The 19,198-nt window shown below is 36.6% G+C and overlaps 2 protein-coding genes across 3 annotated transcripts in view; both read right to left on the reverse strand.

The window, feature by feature from the left end:
* The window catches only part of LOC109088853 (nuclear receptor ROR-alpha B), a 37,023-nt gene extending 33,908 nt beyond the window's left edge, over positions 1-3,115 (reverse strand). For both annotated transcript variants that reach the window (XM_042727585.1, XM_042727584.1), the window contains exon 1: positions 2,788-3,115. In XM_042727585.1, the coding sequence (XP_042583519.1) occupies positions 2,788-2,929 (142 nt within the window). In that variant the 5' untranslated portion in view covers positions 2,930-3,115. The remainder of the gene's footprint in view (positions 1-2,787) is intronic.
* A 4,532-nt stretch (positions 3,116-7,647) lies between these two features.
* Positions 7,648-19,198, reverse strand: part of LOC109088841 (vacuolar protein sorting-associated protein 13C-like) — a 53,731-nt gene continuing 42,180 nt past the window's right edge. The window contains 19 exon segments of the mRNA XM_042727587.1: positions 7,648-8,360; positions 9,467-9,550; positions 9,677-9,800; positions 9,881-9,972; positions 11,994-12,108; positions 14,728-14,851; positions 14,968-15,013; positions 15,161-15,324; positions 15,426-15,501; positions 15,986-16,099; positions 16,232-16,313; positions 16,411-16,544; positions 17,111-17,224; positions 17,404-17,515; positions 18,068-18,137; positions 18,231-18,312; positions 18,406-18,546; positions 18,634-18,781; positions 18,929-19,161. Of these exon segments, the coding sequence (XP_042583521.1) occupies positions 8,262-8,360; positions 9,467-9,550; positions 9,677-9,800; positions 9,881-9,972; positions 11,994-12,108; positions 14,728-14,851; positions 14,968-15,013; positions 15,161-15,324; positions 15,426-15,501; positions 15,986-16,099; positions 16,232-16,313; positions 16,411-16,544; positions 17,111-17,224; positions 17,404-17,515; positions 18,068-18,137; positions 18,231-18,312; positions 18,406-18,546; positions 18,634-18,781; positions 18,929-19,161 (2,154 nt within the window). The 3' untranslated portion in view covers positions 7,648-8,261.

The following is a 19,198-nucleotide window of genomic DNA, read 5'->3' on the forward strand; positions in this document are numbered from 1 at the left end:
CAGCAATTCTCAGGTTACCGTGAGGCCTGGTAGCAAAACTCAATTAGCCCCGAGTGAGTGATCCTACATAACCCTCTGTTTGATGCAAACACCAACTCTCACCAATCATGATGCTATGGCCATATTGCAACTGCTTTAGAGGGTGTGTGCAAAGTACTTTGCCTGGCAGCATTAGATGGGGCGCACCTGAAGCCAATTATGACTGTCACCACTGCAATAACACTCCATCGCAATGCAAAAAGCCAGGCTAGGGTGTTTGCGCTCTTTCTGTGAGTGTTTCCTAGTGTATGTTCATTTTTCTCTGTGTCGCCACAATTCCAGACATGAATTCATCAAAAAGTCAATTCTAAAACACTGAATGCATCGACTCTGGAAACTTCACTTATTCCCCTCACTTACACGTTCATTCCACTGGAAACACACATATCCTTATTCAGTCCTATTCAATTTAAAATAGCAAGCCGTTTAATAGCAGTCACCAGATGGCAACTTTTCAATGGAACGTTATCCATGATCAATACCTAAAGAGAAAGGTGGCCGATATATTCATGTGCCCAAAATTGTTTAAAATATTGTTTATTGTTTCTGCAATATCTTAATTATCATAATTATTAGATTACAACCCGGGACGTCCTACTCAGAGCTTATGCCCTCAGACTCATAATTATGAGTTTCTATAGCAACGCTATTAATGTCAAAATTATTACATGTTTTTGGTTAATCAAGACAAAACCCCATAAACAGCCATTATGCAAATGCATTTTTGAAAAAAAACAAACAAACTTATTTGTTTATTGCAACATTAATTATTAAACTGTGCTATTTACATTGAACTGTATAGTTTTCTTTAGTTTATTTTCATACTATTCTCACATTATTAAGACACTACCAATATTCAGCAATAATGCAGGAAATATTTAATAGAAATATTACAAAACAGCTGATGGTACAAAACACACAAAAAAGATATTCTGATAAATGCTGAAGAATGCAAGTCATACAGAGTGATTATATAATGACAGAATTTCCACTGTTTGTGTCTGGGTGTGAGATATAAAGTTGCGATGTAATGGAAGTAACTAATAATCTTTTCTTCCATACTGTCATGCACATCAGAGTTAAACAGATTATTAAAAAAGAAAAAATTTAGGGCAGGGATTTGTTTCGATCCATTGTTTGTTGATTAGATGGAGGCAAATATGAATGCCAGCTTCAAAAATAATTTACAGATGAAACAGTCATGGATGAATCACTCACAACAAGTCCGGGTAATATATAGGGTGAGTTTTAATTCCATGATTACTTTATTGGTCTTCATGATGTTTCATAATACCGTCATTAAATATCAATGCCAGTGAACAATTTGCTACAGAGACAGGGCCATAGTGTTTATAGCATCTGAAGAAATTGTTGGACCGTCCATTCATGCACATTTTTTTAAATAAATGAATCATTCATGTTTTCTATGACGTAAACCTCGGCCAGTGTAAGATGTTGACATGTTTTCCACGTTGCGCACCGTGATATTACTTTTTAATCCTGGGCGAATCTTTCGGCCAATCCTCAGGGAAAGTTATCTTAACCAAGCAGGAGAATTTGAGAATATAGGTTAGCGGGTTAGGAGTGTCAGACCCTTTTTCCGAGTCCAAAATGAAACTCCTTCCGCGGCCGGATCCATAAACGTACCTGCCTCCGTCCTCTGGTTACGTAACAGAGCAACTAGACAGCGTGTCCGTGAAGAGAAAACGGTACAACCGTGTCAACACACAGGGAAAATAACGTGCTACATTAAAAACCGCAGTAGTCATGACAGAAAACCCAATTTGTTTACACGAGCAGTAAAGACGTGAAAATATCCCTTCATATCCTCTCCTTCTCTGTGTGTGTGTGTGTGTGTGTGTATGTATGACTTAACCTGTTACATAACAGCGCTCCACACACACACACACACGCAAGCACAGCGCAACGCCTGCCAGACAGACAGAGGGGCGGCGTCTCAATACCAAATGAGCAGCCTATTTAGACACCATTTGAAGACTACATAATCGCACACAGTGCCCAAAAATGCTGCATAGGCAGACAGCTCAAGTAGGTTTTGAGGCACAGCCGCAGACATCAAATCTGCTCTGACTAAACTGTCAACTATGATAGTCTACCGAATGACACATTACCCGATATTTCTTTGACTTACATCCCCAAATCAGAGATACAAAAGGGGCGTAGCTGTCCCATGTAAAACAAACGGCTTTGTGCTCATTTACACACTATGAAATCACCACTTTGCTATGCAAATGATGTCTCGTGTGTGTCTTTTGTGCACCAACATACGTTGCATTTAAGTTTGTGTATTATTAGCAGTACTGAAACACGGAGACGTTGGCCACAGTTTTATCTATCGACGTACAAACACAATGAGAGCAGGAGTGGATAAAGCTGTGACAGTCGTGAAAAACGACCGCACTTCTTCATTAACTAAACAGCACGCGAGCAATATATCAGAAATGACAAGTAGCCAGTGATCAGGAATGTTTGGGCTCGCCTACAAATGTATACATTATCAGTTATTTTGCACAAAGCGTGCATGTGGTTCCGACAGGCCTCCATACAGGCTATGTAAAATAACATGATGTTTAATCTGTTTAATCCGTTGTAAATTCAGAGCTAATATGAAGCAGGTCACATGCAAGGACTGAAGTTCAAGATTAGCCTCAAATTTGATCTCCGCAAACTTGATTAAGCTGGAAAATAATTCACAAGCAAGTTTGGGTTCTGTTCTTCAAGCCTTACCCCTGTTGGTACTTGAGCAACTCTGCCGCCGAACTGGTGCTGGTTTGTCGGGCTCAGCCTTGCTGTCCTCCACCGAAGCGTCCGCTTCAGAAGCGCTCTTGCGCGGCGACGCGACGGACTCTGGCGGAGACTCCATGCTCATCTGCGGGTTTCAGTTACTAACACAATGGGATCGCTTTGTCGAAAAACTCGGATTCGTTTTACATCGTCTTTTGGTGCGGATTGCACTTGAGCGTGTGACAGATCTGTTCGTGTTCATGGGAGCGGGTGTGGCCCTTCTGTCCACAGACAGCGCTGTTGAGCGCGAGACACGGTCACACCAAACATACACCGACATGCTCGAAACATTCCAGCAAAGCCATATGTGGCACATTTTGTTTAGTTTTTTTTTTTTTTTTAGCATGGGTGTTTATTGTAGTAGCTTGCATCATAATTTAGTTAGTTACAGCCATGCTTCAGCTAATACAAATGTAAATGTAGCCTAATTTAGAACCTAAATGTAATTTGCATCTAAAATAAACCACAGTCAAATTTATTTTGCATCACTCTTGTTAGTAAAAGTAAAAATCCTAATTGCTATTGATTAAAATAAAAAAATCATAAATATGCTTTATTTGTTAACATTTAGCTATTGCAATTAATCTTACCTAATGCCTGGCTTAATGAGTCGGTGAGTTGTCAACGCCTATGCCGAACCGCTTGTAAATTGCAGATTCGTAAACGAATCATTACACTGACACATGAAATCGAACATAACCAGTTCAACCGGTTTAGTAAAAGATCCGACTCAACAGTCGGATCTTTTTGTTTTGTTGATCTGATTGTTTTTACTGTTCTCATTTGTAAGTCGCTTTGGATAAAAGCGTCTGCTAAATGATTAAATGTAAATGTAAATGTAAATGTTACAGAACTATTTGTTCAATGGCGCACTTTAATATTTGGCAGGTGGACAGTTGAGTGGGAAAGGCACGTCGTTAATATTTGAGCTATATATATTATCTTTGAGAATAATAATTTAACAATTCGTCTGCGTTGTCCAGTCCTTTGTCCCAAGATGCAGGCTGTTATTAATAAATGTACATACTTTCTTAGTGACCCAAAGGTTGTACACACACATACAGGGCATGCTTGACATGTGATGAGCTAACACCAAGCGGCAACCTCCCGCTCTCTCTCGTGAAGCCAACAAGGAAGTGATTTAAACTGTAATTCGTCAACTGGCCGCTAGAGACTGGCTGCAAAAGGGAGTCAATCCGACTCCCCATGTTAAAATGGCCAACTTTACAGCAATAAAAAATGTTTACAGCCTGGTTCAAAAAATTATTCTGGTCTATATAGCTAATTTTGCCCTTCATGACATCTGTGAGGGGGGTGAATTTTTTTTTATAACTCATCCGTTTAAATTATATTAAGGCTTCAAGTTCTGCATAATTAAGGGCGTGGCCACTTGAGTGATGTAGAAAGCTACAGGCAGGTGAGTTTTAATTAGGGTTGGAGCTGAACAATGCAGGGCTGCGGCACTCCAGGACCGGAGTTCGCCACCAGAAAGACAGATAAACACCAGATTTATGAAGAGCCCAAAACATTTATTTGGTATCCAGCAGCTGACCGTCTTAAGTTTTTAAAGAGTATTTGAATTGAGAATTGCAACCTTTACAGACACCATTCCTCCCAGCATAAAAGGTAGATTTGCTAGATTACACGTGGGTCAATCTCACTGTAGGGTGCCTTTCGGTGTTCTGTACATAAATAACTCATTTGCCATGATAACATAAAAATTACTATGAAAGGGTGTGTTATATGAGGCTAAGTTTTTATATTCACAACAAATGCATTACTTGCCTCTTTAGATACATTTTCTAGATTTTTTTGTTTGTTTTGTTTTGTGTAAGAGGATGCATGTTATTTTGCTATGCCCCATGCACTGCTCATTACATTTGAATGATAGTAGAATATTGTCAAATCATAAAAGTTAAAAAAATTGTTCTCCTATTAATATTTTGTTAAATAAGAGAGTATACTTAACTTGAGTGCATTGATCATTTGGTAATAAAAATTATATTTTTATTTAATAAAAAATAATAGTTTTTCCATGTCCCTTGAATGTTTGTCCACCCTGTCCTATTGGGGAATCCGCCCCTTTAAGAAAAGGCCATCCCCTTTAGTGACATCAGGACAAAAGGTTTTTTCTGTCTCTTCAGTGGCAGATTTTCTTATGAGTTTGCTTATCTGCTTTGCCAAAGCTTATCATGGATGTTATTGATGATGTAATTATATATATATATATATTTTTTTATAAGTTGAACAAATGTTTCATTGTCATGCTTTGTGTGTTCTGCTTTATGTGTCCACCGTGTAATGTGCTGGTCCATCCTGTCATCTTGATATTTTACACAAATATTTTAAACAATAATTCAGTCATATAGATAATCCAGTGTGTTCAATAGCTAGGTGTGGGGGCAATAACATGCAAACAAATAACAGCATCCAAATATCTGTTTTCTCCAAATAAGAAAAAATACATGTGCGAATTGTATAAGTTTCTTTAAAAACACATGGTTTACATAACATTTTGAATGAATTTATAATTTGAAAGCAAACAAATAACCCTGTTTAGGAAAGGGACATAACTTTCAGAATGTATAATTTGCATCTTTATTTTGAAATGAAAACGTACTTAACAGTAATATACTATATATGTCCATGACAGGGTGGACAAATCTTATGGTTTATGCTTCAAATAATGGCCCTTAATTATCTAAAAAAATGTGTGGGAGCTTAGCTATTATGTTTCTATAGTACTTGAGTGTCTACTATTTATAACATGACAAAGCGAATGGGAAATTAAAACCAAAGTGAGGGTTGAAAGGAACTCTATGGTGATATTGACCCACGTAATAATGTTAATTATGAAAATAAACATATTATATTATGCACAATAGAGCTTTAGTTGGAAAATGAGTTAGTAAAAATGTCTTGAAAATATATGTAGTTTTCAGTGGACTCTGTTCTATAAATGTATCCTTTTAATTGACACTACAAAGGACAGTTATTTGTACAAAAAGAAATCCACCTCGACTTTGTTTGTAATTTTTTTTAATACAATTTGATTTTCTAAAGTTTAATCAAGGTGCATTCAAAGTGCAATACTATAGTTTTAATTACAGTGGCATGAACTTAAGAGAGTTTTCACAACAGTTCAGTCATGAGACTGATCTTAGATTAGATACTGCAGTTTTACTGCTCTGCATTGACGTATGAGGTTGTGATCACAGTTAAAGCACACTGAATGTTTCTGAAAACAGCCTTTATCTAGAGAGATAATCTCAGGAAATTCTTATATAACGCATGACATTCCTAGTGTTTGCATTGGATTAGTGGAGATTATTTATGACATTTGGTGTCTTTAGCTGTTACAGCTGTCTACACACAGTGGCATTGACCTGTGGATGTACGTCTGGTCAACTGCATAGGAAATAAGAGGACATGGAAAGACCCACAGCAAAGGGCATGGGATAGCCAACCTCTCCTTTCCTGCCCACACCAGGCCAATAGGGGTCACTTGCACCCACATACAGGAAGCCCAGTTACTTAGCAACATGGAGAGGATCCACTGCCAGGTGCTTTGACATTACATTCACCGTACATCATTGTGGGAAAACTGTGGAATACAGCGCAATCTTTCCTTGCCATATACAATCGGGCTCAGAAGTTTGGGCACCCCTTGCAGAATCTGTGAAAATGTGAATAATTTTCAAAAAATAAGAGAGATCATACTAAATGCACGTTTTTTATTTAGTACTGTCCTGAGTAAGATATTGTACATAAAAGATGTTTACATTTAGTCCACAAGACAAAAAAATTGCTGAAATTATTAAAAGAACCCCATTCAAAAGTTTGGGAACCATTGGTTCTTAATACTGTGTGTGGTTACCTGATGATCCACGACTGTTTTTCTGTTTTGTGATGGTTGTTCATGAGTCCCTTGTTTGTTCTGAACAGTTAAACTGAGCTCTGTTCTTCAGAAAAATCTTTAAGGTCCTGCAGATTCTTCAGTTTTCCAGCATCTTTGCATATTTGAACCCTTTCCAGCAGTGACTGTATGATTTTGAGATACATCTTTTTACACTGAGGACAATTGGGGCACTCAAACACAACTATTAAAAAAGGTTCAAACATTCACTGATGCTCCAGAAGGAAACAGGATGCATTAAGAGCTGGGGGGTGAAAACTTTGAAACACGATGAAGATGGCCAAATTTTTCTTATTTTGTTGAAATATAATTTTTTTCCATTTAGTTCTGCCCTTCGTAAGCAACAGAAGATAATTGTATGTTTCCCCGAACACAAATTTAGTACAATTTACCTTGATCTTCAAATTCCAAAAGTTTTCACCCCCCAGCTCTTAATGCATCCTGTTTCCTTCTGGAGCATCAGTGAATGTTTGAACCTTTTTTAATAGTTGTGTTTGAGTGCCCCAATTGTCCTCAGTGTGAAAAGATGTATCTCAAAATCATACAGTCACTGCTGGAAAGGGTTCAAATATGCAAAGATGCTGGAAAACTGAAGAATCTGCAGGACCTTAAAGATTTTTCTGAAGAACAGAGCTCAGTTTAACTGTTCAGAACAAACAAGGGACTCATGCACAACCATCACAAAACAGAAAAACAGTCGTGGATCATCCAGGTAACCACACACAGTATTAAGAACCAAGGGTTCCCAAACTTTTGAATGGGGTTCTTTTAATAATTTCAGGATTTTTTTTTGTCTTGTGGACTAAATGTAAGCATCTTTTATGTACAATATCTTACTCAGGACAGTACTAGATAAAAAATAACATGCACTTAGTATGATCTCTCTTATTTTTAGAAAATTATTCACATTTTTACAAGATTCTGCAAGGGGTACCCAAACTTTCGATTTTTTTTTAACAAACTGTGGAACAGCAGTGACACAGACAGCACTTTTTACTACATAGTCATAGTACACTATGACTTCGAGGGAAGTGCAAGGGACAAGAGATGCATATGTGTGTCTGTAAAACAATACAAGAGAGATCAAAACATTATAACAATATAATTTTTAAGCTAAGAGATATTTTGTGTATTATACATGTCATTGTTGAGCAAAACCTTTTTTGAAAGGATTTGTAATCAAGGTAAGTGAGCTAAACTGGACAAGTCTCACACTGCACATCACAGCTGTATACTGAAGTGATGTAGTTTTTTATAGCAACTGCAAAATAATTAACAAAACAGTCTCTTTTGTTTTCTCCCATTATCAAGACCTATACCAAGCAACCATGACAACAAAAGGCAAAGTGCTTAGACATCTAAAAAAATCTAGTTCTAACTCCAAAAATTCAGAGATACATTCAACTAATACATTTGCCTAAATATATTTTTTACACATGATTGATACTTTGAATGCTAGGCAGCATATTAAACTAAGGAGATGTAGGCATGACTGACTTATTTAAACGTTGCCAGTTTTAATGAAGCGCTGTGATTTCTGCCGTGCCATCTGATATTGCTTGCGTGCAGACTGGGCACTATCGATTCCTTTTCGCAGTCTCTGTGGAGTGGGAAGCAAAAGAGGTCAAAGAGGCCACCGTTTGTTCTTGACAGAAAATGAAAAGCAGTCATTTTGATAGCTATGTACTTTTACTCAGTGTAAAGGCATGTGAGCAAGAAAGAGATAAAACTAGTGCAACCTGTGTACCTAGCTTAATCACAACTTGGCATCTGTAAACAACTAGTGAAATGCGAAATGCCCAGTGTCATATTCAACAATGGGCATTGACATTTTGCTTGCCAGTTTTGCTTTAAGGAAATTAATGAACTGATATTGTACTTGTAGGCCATTCAAGATCTATATGAATGTGTTTTTTTATTGAAACAGATTTGGAAAAAATAACCATTACATAATTTGCTCACCAAAGGATCCTCTGCTGTGTATGGGTGCCGTCAGAATGAGAATGCAAACTTAAAAAAATCACAATAATTCACAATGTTTTTATAAGCTTTATGATGGCTCAAATTCAGTGCAGAGGATCCATTGGTAAGCAAGTGATGTAATAATGTATTTCTCAAATCTGCTCCAATGAAGAAACTAAATCATGTGTGACCCTGGACCACAAAACCAGTCTTAAGTCGCTGGGTTAAATTTGTAGCAATAGCAAAAAAATACATTGTATGGGTCAAAATTATAGATTTTTCTTTTATGCCAAAAATCATTAGGATATTAAGTAAAGATCATGTTCCATGAAGATATTTTGTAAATTTCCTACTGTAAATATATCAAAACCTAATTTCTGATTTATAATGCATTGCTAAGAACTTCATTTGGACAAATTTAAAGGCGATTTTCTCATTATTTCAATTTTTTTGCACCATCAGATTCCAGATTTTCAAATAGTTGTATCTCGGCCAAACATCATCCTATCCTAACAAACCATACATCAATGGAAAGCATATTTATTCAGCTTTCTCATCTCAATTTTGAAAAACCAACACTTAAGACTGGTTTTGTGGTCCAGGGTCACATTTATATCATAGATGGCCTGAAGGTGAATACATGTTCAGCAAATTTCCAATAGTGAACTATTCCTGAAGCTAAATAACAATTTTCAAGCAGCAGTTTTAAGTTACAATCCACACACACACATCTGTGATGTTTACCTCAGCCGTGTCAGCATGTCTCATGTTTATCACTTTCACTAGCATCTGTCCATCCTTCCTAATGAGGTTCAATTTGTTCTGTTCCTGCACCAACATCCAGATTGTTGTCAAGCAATGGTAATTAGTTGATCATGACTTTATCAGTATGTTTTAAATTATACACTTATCACTGTGCGTTAGGAAGCCTATCAAAGAAAGCCATTTATGTACCCGGTAATATATCTTCAAATCTCCTCCTTCTGTGCTTGGAGGCCTTTGAAAATTCTCAAATTGACATTCCCATTCTTTGTTGAAATGTCCAATCACGTCGATCTCCTTCACACACATCACTCTCCTGCATGATAAATAAAATAAATAAAAAAGGGAAAACTGGCAAAATGGCAACGTTTCATCATTTTTCTGTTGTTGGAATACCTGTTGGTGATAATGATGTTTGTTTTTCTGTGCCCTGGGTATTCATAGTGTTCTCTGAAGATCTCTCCATCCAACTGTTTTATCTCAGACCTCTGAAAAACATACACACTCATAAATAAAAATAATAAAAATAAAACTGCTGTAGTGACTGCACACATATATTCTTTCAGCAATAATGATCTGAATCATAATGATCTTAAAAAAAAAAAATAGAAAACATCCAAAATGCAACTGATCATGGCAAAGAGGGGTATTGATTTATTCCAGATTATTTGGGTCAAATCACAGGATTCAAGCAATTAATACAGTTACAACACAGTAAGCAATTACATGACAATTATGAACCACACGTGTTATATAAGATAGGAAAATACATCAGACATTAACTCCAACATGCACTGTAAAATGCCCATTTGTGCATATAAATAAGTTTGCATATATTAATATGCACATTTTTATGTATTCACAATGATTAAGAATAATGTTTACATTACATTTTTAATAAATATATTTTATATAGACTGCAATATTGTGTTATCAGACTTTAGATTCATGGAAATGTATTTACAGACATAAATTCAAAGAAATTACAATGAATTTTAGAAAAATAGACAAACTTTAGAAGTTACACATCCTATTTCTAACAGATCTAATAATTGTTTAAATATTAATAATGCAAATCTATTATTGTTTGCCAGTGTGGCTCTAAAGTCTTAAAACTACCATGTTATTTTTTTTTAATTTCAAATAAAATATTCTGGAAAAATAAGATATTAATTAATGAGGTTATGTTTGGATATATTTGGCATTAACTGATACAAAATAAAAGTATATACTGATATAAAACTGATATAATAAAAATGTCTGAGGTGTAATGCTGGAATTAATTTTGGCAAAATTAATAGAGACAAATTAGAGACAAATAAAAAAAAAAAATTGTTTTCTAGAAAAGAAAAGTACCGCAGCCATAAAAGTGCACAAGACAGACAACTTCAGATGCAGACTTAGGATAATATATCATTTTCTAACACAACAATGTAACATTCTATTATAAGTGGACCAGGCTAGACTGAGTCTAGTACTGGATATCCAGCTTGGTTCATTTAAGTGCTACAATGTCTCTTTGTTCTCAAATGTTTTCAGTAACATCGTTAAGGTAATAGTCCCAATCCCATCCCCCACTCCCAATTTACATTTCCTCAGGCTGCATTTGGGAAAGGACAGAAAAGAGAGAAAAGGGAAAAATTAAATGAGTAGGCAAACAGGAATTGATTTCTTCACAGCAGGGTAGGAGTCAGTTCAACTTTGGAGTTTAAGGTCAGTTTTAATGAAGAATACAACTGGAATTTTAACAAGGGGATTTGGAATTTGGTTGAGTTTAACCACATGTAAATTAAGTAAAAATGTAACTAATAGATATCCCCATACTTCCCCAGTAGAACTCTTTTATAGATAAGCCAAGTTCAAATTTCTTATTTTATTTTTGCTGATATTAGAATTAAATGTTTTTATAGATGGGGATTTTGAATATCTGTTTATTATACCATAAATCCATATTTATGGATGAAGTACTTTCAACAGCCAGAAAAAAAAAAAACCTTACATAAATCAGGCTGCTATATGAACAAACCCCTCTGTAAAAACCTTCCAAATATAAAAAAAGAATAAAACTGGAAAGCACATGTAGTTAATTAATATTACGCCATACTTAAATGTATAATTACACTGTAACAAAGACACCTTAAAATAAAGTGTCACCGGAAAAACTCATTTTGAGGAAATGGCTTTTACAGATATCTACTATACCTGAAATCTACAGATGCAAATAGATCAAGTGTAATAAAATATACACTTAAATGTGTATTTGGATGTTTTCTTTCCACTAGTCTGAAATATGACAATGGAATGGAAGAAAAAAAAAAAAATCGAAAATCTCCAAACTGACCAGTGCATGAAAAAACAATGGTTTTGGCTTAATCTGTCAAACTGACTCCAATCCTTCAAAACAATTTGGCTGTTAATAGTTGTAAATTAAAACAGAGGGTTAAGCCGATTAAAATCCTTCCCATCTGGGTCTATTAGCCTAGTCAGTGGGGTTGACAGGTGACCTCACCTGAAAGAGGTCAAAGCCCTCCGACTCATGGTGGTCATAGGGCCGTATGATGCCATCCTCTTGTATGAGACGCACTGGCCTTATTTTAGTCACCTCTTCAGTCGATTCTGCCACTCTGCAAATCAAGTCAGCAACAGCACATTAGAAAACCCTTAGACGACATCCTGTGATCCAGTGTTTTTCATCCATGTAAAATGCGTGGGCCATGGATGAGTCATTCTTAACAACAGGTAGTGAACAATCTACTCAAGTAAAGTTCATCTGAGCATGCCCGAACAGCCTTAAACAAACGCAATGCATCTCAAGAGTCATTTAAAAAAGCGTCAACCTACAAAGTTTCTTTGTGCTACTGCGTGCAGTGTCTGATTCCTTAAGCCCTCTCTCACCTTTGGTTACTTCTACAGCGCGAGCATGGAAAAGCAATGTGATTAGTTCATAGAGACAGTGCTGATCAGTTCAGGTGTATAAGATGGAAAGCAGGACGAATGGTTGGATGATTGAGCGCATATGCTAGAGAATCACTGGAGGGGTGGGGGGATCACTGTTCCAGCTTGTCGTGAAAAGTTTGGCATGAAAAAGCCAGGGGCGGGAACACCGTAAAACACAAGAGATTGGCCAACTCATCTTTCCGGGGCACAATTAATGGCATGGGTGCACTATGTGATTGGTTAGCCTGGTCATCGACTGCCTTTGAATTCATAATGCTTCTTTTGCTATTGGTTGGAGAGCGCCTGGTTACACCAGGCAGTCCAGTGCATCAGCAGTGCAGTCAGCTCATGCAATGGACTTGGTCTGACAAGGAGAGCAGTCGGAGAGAGGGACATCATCCAAAGTTCACCCAAAAATGATACTCATTCATTTATTCTCATGCCATTCCAAATCTGTACAACATTCTTTCTTCTGTGGAACACAAAAGATATTTTGTCCATATAGTGAAATTCAATAGACCCTCTACATATTTCACAAATATAATTTTTTTAATGTCAGTTTGGTCTAATAGCTAATGAAAAAATGCATGATAGTGTTTCTCTGACTTTGTAAAAGAGGACAAAAATATGAAGAGACTGATTACACTGGTCAGATTTGTGTGTGTGTATGTTTTTTCTGTTTCTTTGTTTGTATGTCTTTTGATATGGATCTTTGAGCCTGAAAAAGTGAAAAGAAACAAAAAATATATTTTTTGCTAGATTTATGATGTTAATAACTGTGGAAACAACTTGCCAAAAAGTAAAAAGGGTCCACGGACAAAAAAAGACTGAAACATTGAAAAAAAAAAAAAAACTAAACTTTTTGTGTTCCACAGAAGAAAGAATTTAATAAAGGTTTGAAATGACATTAGGTTGAGTAAATGATGAAAAGGTTTATTTGTTCAAACTATTCCTTTAACTATGATTATGAGGACATTACATACTATTCAAACTGTTGGTTTAAAGGACCATTACTCTTAAATAAAGTGATTATGCTTTATCCCTACTTGCTCTCCTCTCTATATCATCTCTGCTCTGTCTGTGCTGCTCTGCTCATCAGACTTTCCATTGGCCCCAAAATGCACCAGTGAAAGGGGTGTGGAGATCAGAAGCAAATGTTACAATGATGGGAAAATAGGCATATGTTGATTAATCCAGTTATAAGGGGATTCTTGAACTGTAGATTATGGCAGAATTCTCTGCGCTACAGCTCACATCCTTTGCGTCCCATGATGCAATGCTTACCTTTCAACCATTCATACCCTGTAGATTAAAAATTCATTCATGCTGCAAAATTCACTTTCTTTGGACCCAGGTAACAAGCAAACCCAACTGAGTGAATGCAGAGGGATCATTCACCATCATGTCTTTGGGTAACATTGGCATAAGTACAAATACATTCGCACTCCAGTCACACGCACATTTGCACACATACACACTCATGAGCTTCCAAATACTCACTGAACTAAAAAGAACAAACACATCCAGGAATTAACTTATGAAAAACATGAGAAAAAAAAAAAGAGTCATAAAATTAGTTAGCACACAAGAAAACAAAAACAACACTATGTGAGAAAAAAAAAGCAAGACAACAAAGACAAAAGAGACACAAATTAGGACACTGACACTCAGTTGACTGCCAACAGCATATTAGAAAATTGCCACAGGACATTTTTTATTAAATGTAAAGTATTTTTCTAGTCCTTTCAGAATGCATATCATTAACCTTTTTCAAAATGTATATGTAAAGTGCACATCACCACTTACATAATATAATACATCAATGCATCCTAGTAGGAAGAACAAGATTTTCAAGCTATATTTAGGGTAAGAGGAAATGGCCTCACGACTTCCATTCTGCAAAAATGAGTTAATGTGGGCCCCTCTTAAAACATTAGGACTACATACAAGTATTTAGGTGTAAAATATTGCTTAAACAAAAATCTTCATTCAACTAAGAACTATGTGAATATATACATTGCCTCTGAAATATTTTGATTTGGTAAGATTTTTTGTTGTTGTTGTTGATAAAATGTCTCTTATGCTCACCAAGGCAGAATTTATTTGATCGGAAATAGAATAAAAACTGTGAAATATTATTACAATTAAAAGTAGCTGTCTCTCTTTTTTATTATATTTTAAATTTATTAAAAACTTTACTAACCCAAAACGTTTGAGTGGTAGTGTATGTACATGGTTGTCTGAATGGGAGTCTGTGTTTGCAGGCGTAAATGTAAATATAATATTCATGTGCATGTTGGTCTCACCTCTGAATGCCCTGAAAAGTACTGCTTGCCATGTCTATGATGCCCCCTGTGGGTCTGGCCACCACTCCAACCAGGCCTTTCCCAATGCCCTTGAAGAAGCCTGCAGCCCCCTCTTTCTTCGCTCCTAAACCCATGACAGATTATTATTTGTGCATTTTAAATTCCCAATAATATAATATTTAGTTGTTATCTCATCACTGAATACAAAAACAGATCAAATTCAGCAGTAAACCGCCATACCTTCCACTGGTTTGGTCACAATTCCTGTTACTCCACCAACCACTCCCTGAAGGAGAGCAGAGACATAACAAAAGTCAACTCATGCTAAATACAATGGAATGGTGTTATATACAATGCATAAAATAGAAAGGGAAATGCTTTGATGTCATCTTGGATGTTTTTTTTTATTTGTATAGGAGCTTGTGTTCAGTACCTTGAGGAAGCCCTTTCCTCCTTTAGCCAGACTCTCTCCAAAGTCTCTACTGGGTCTGTTCATCTCCTCCCTCCGTTTCTGCTGATACTCTTTGTCCATAGTGATGGCAGCCAAGCCTTTTCCTACACTGCCTGTTATTCGAGACACCATGCCAGCTGCACCCCCTGGGAAGATAATGTCAAAACAAAATAAGGATGTGCATTAAGGATCCTTTGTGAGTATATGTAGGTTTGAGGGAGAAAAGCAGGAAAGCAGGGACTCTTACCCACTGTGTGGCCCAGTAAACTTCGAACACCGATCACAAAACCTTCTGCAAACTCCTCAGGTCCTTGAACAGCCCCCTACACATTCACAAACAAATGCTAGTAATCTACAAATTATAACTTCACACCCTTGTAAAACATGACACATGAAAGAACAGTCTTTTTAAATTGAACTGTTGAACAATGAGACAAAAAAGCTAAAATATATACATAAAAGTTATATAAATAAATAATGCAATTTTAGAGGCATTTAAATAATAATACAGCAGGCTGCATATACAATTCTTCTCTTAAATTCTTCAATTCAAGGATTAAATGATTTGATGATCATTTTAGTGGTCATAATATAGCATTACATGCATTACAGTGGTGATTGATATTAAATATACCTCAAATACCTGTGGTATCATATCATTTGATACACTCATACCTGTGGATGGGCTGATCTAGGTTACTCAAACCTGTACTTATATCTGGCATTTAAAAGATAACACACTCACATTTGTAGTGAATTAAATGATGGCACCTGAATGGAAAGATAAATGCACAGCATGTGTCAGACCTGGATGGGCTCGTAGAAGAAAGCCTCCACTCCTTCTGATAAGCCTCGGATCAGCCCGAATGGATTTCCAAGCACATCCAGCCCCAAAACCAGCACGTACATCTGTGTTAGGAACTATGAGGAGAGAAACAGACTCTGAACTTCCTTCAGGTACAATGATTTAAAGTGAAAATGTAAGCATATTGGAGAGCGTTTGCTCATGTAATGAACTCTGACATTGCATGAGTGTGTATTTAGATCACCCACTTGTTCAGTGTAGTGTCTGATCACCGCCCACATCAGTTTTTCTCGCCGGTAGAACTGATATTTCATCTCAAAGTAAGCCAGTCTGAAACAAAGCGACGTCAACCGATGTCCATGTGAATCTTATTTTCAAAGAACCATGTAAGTCAGTATTATAGTACATGCACATCTCAGAATCTTACTTGAAAATCAGATCATCTACATCAGTGAGTGTGGCACCAATGCTTTTGAGCAGGAGGTTGACGGACTGGATGGCTACCATATCACCCTGTTCAGATTCATCTCCACTGGAGCCCAGAGACAGACTCAGGTGCAGCTACATAAACACAACACAACACACACATAGTTTCTTAGATCAATCATAAACACTTACAGTACATGTCCTTTTACAGTTTGATGCAGCTATCTGTCAAAGGTATCCTTTTGCAATTAATTGCAATTACTATGTTATTCATAGCCTGATAGACAAGCAAGTGTTTATTCAGTTTAGTCTTTCTTATGTCAGTAAAGCCAAGCATGTCAATAACCCAAATTTACTGCATTATACTGTAATATCAAGAAATATTTGGCTCTCCAAACATATAACTTTTAATTGTTTTCTTTTTTACATTAAAAAATATGTAAAAAGTATGTGCTCTTTCTGTCAAATTAAAGAAACATGGAAAAAAAAATAAAAAATCAGTAATAACAATGCTTTTCAACAATTGGACAATAATAAGACATTTCCAAAGGATCATGTGACACTGAAGACTAGAGAAATGGCTGATGAAAAATCAGCTTTGCCATCACAGGAATAAAATACATTTTTAAATTTCTGTGACAAGTGACCTTGAAGAGAACATGTGGTCTGTTTTGGAGTGGACAGTGGTGTTGGTTCATTACTTTAATAGGGGAGATGTGGAAATGCTCAAAGAAGCTCAGGCCCGAGGCATCCGTCATGGAGGTCTCCATCAGCTGAGCCTGCAGCGCCTCCAGATCCCTCTCTATCAGCTTATTCTGAAGCACAGAGAAACACATACTGACATCTCCACGCTCATTTCCATTCACATTGCATAGAGCCACACAAAAACAAAAGACTGTAATGATGGAAGAAGTGTTTAACATTGTGCTCATTATGGATTAGGTTTATCAGTAAAAATATGTGACAACACCTGTCAGAAAAAAGCAGTAGTTACCTTCTCTTTAGTATCCTGGGTGTCGGTAGCTGGGTTAAACAGGGCGAGAATTGCTCCCAAGAAGCCCTGATCGATCTTCACTGCCATCTCCTGCACTAATGCCATAAAGTACCTTCAGAAAAAATAACAATACCAGTCAAAGGTTGGATCTACTTTTCCTTTATTACACTATTTTCTAACATTACCATTAAAAGGCTGTGTGATCAATATGATTTTTTTTATGTTTCTGAAAGAAATCTTTTATGCTCACTAAGGCTACATGTATTTAAAACAGTAATACTGTGAAAATTGTCAGGATTTTTGGGTGAACAGGAAGTTCAAAAGAACAGCATGTATTTGAAATATATTTTTGTAATTGATGATTTTAAACCATTCTTGTTGAATAAAAGTATTCATTTCTTTAAAAAAAAAATCTAACTGACCCCAAACTTTTAAACAGTAGTGTATATTTGTGTATATTAGTTTTTAAGATCAAGAGAAACATTGGATTAATACCACATTGGTTTAGATTTCACACAAGATCATTTTACTTCATTAAAGAATTTGATACAGTTAATTGATTTGCTGAGTGTAACTCAGATTTTAATTTAGTGAGACATTGTGAGACAGTTTTATTAGATGTGACACAGCGAGTAGATAATGTAATCTGTGCACCATCACTTACTTAAACTGCATGACTTGGCTGTGCTCATTAAACCTTGTGATGATGCAAACGTCAAAAAACGGCTTCGGTTCTAAAGACAAAAGGTAAGATATATCGTGTTCATGTCCACTCACTCGAAATGTGCACTTAGATGGAGCATTCATATACTAACTGGTGCTTGTACCTGAGTCTTGAACAATAGATTTTGGAAGAGGAACAGGATGAAACACAGTCGGAAATATAGCTCCCGGCAGCTGATTATCCACCTGGAACAAATAAACGGTGCACATAGCAACTGAACAAATGCCAAAAATGACGGAAGTGTGATATTCAACAAGTACATTGTGTGTGGGCGTTACCTGTAGCCAATAGAGCTGTGCACGTAAACTCCTCTGGTGAGGGGACTGTTTCAACTCAATACAAATGCCAGGCAGGAAGTTTCTCCTGATAGAGCAGGAAAATGGCTGTCTCATCAACATGGGCAATCTTCCAAAGTTCACCTGTTTCAATAAAGACAAAAAAAGAATGTGATAAGCAGTGTAATTATCTTAATAATCAAACATAATTTTGATAAAATCCTTTATTGCCTCTAGGCCAGTTTCTAGTCTAGTCCAGCCTGGTTCAGTCTTGCTGTTGACGTAGTTCTGGTAGGCTTTCTCCAGCAGTCCAATGTTTTTGTGGTTAAAGGACTTCCAGCGGTTCTTCGGTCTCATCTCCCAAACCACACCAGACTTAAAAACACAATTCAATCATTCTTAATCAACAACAAACAACTTGCACAAGAGTGGCATTTATGTTCCCCTTTAAAAATCAATAATAACTATAAATGAGTCATCAGTTTACAGCAAGACTTATGGTTGCTGGGTGTGGGTATATCACCTGGTGATTCCAACGTATGCTATCTCCTGCCTGATGTCATTGTTGATGAGTGACAAGCCCAGGTTCTTTAATGAGATGTTGACTTCTTGCTGGAATTGCTCCAGCTCCTCTGCCTGCCGGGCTTTTGAGACTATGCCAACATCCTCAGTGAAGATCAGCACCCGCTGTCGGCCGTCCAGGAAGGACACCCAGTGTATCTGAACTAAGCTGCTGTAAGCAAACTGCCCACACTCATCCTAAAGAAATCAACATGGGAATTACATGACCAGTAAT

This window comes from Cyprinus carpio, chromosome B7, assembly GCF_018340385.1.
Source record: "Cyprinus carpio isolate SPL01 chromosome B7, ASM1834038v1, whole genome shotgun sequence".
NCBI classification, from domain to species: Eukaryota; Metazoa; Chordata; class Actinopteri; order Cypriniformes; family Cyprinidae; genus Cyprinus; species Cyprinus carpio.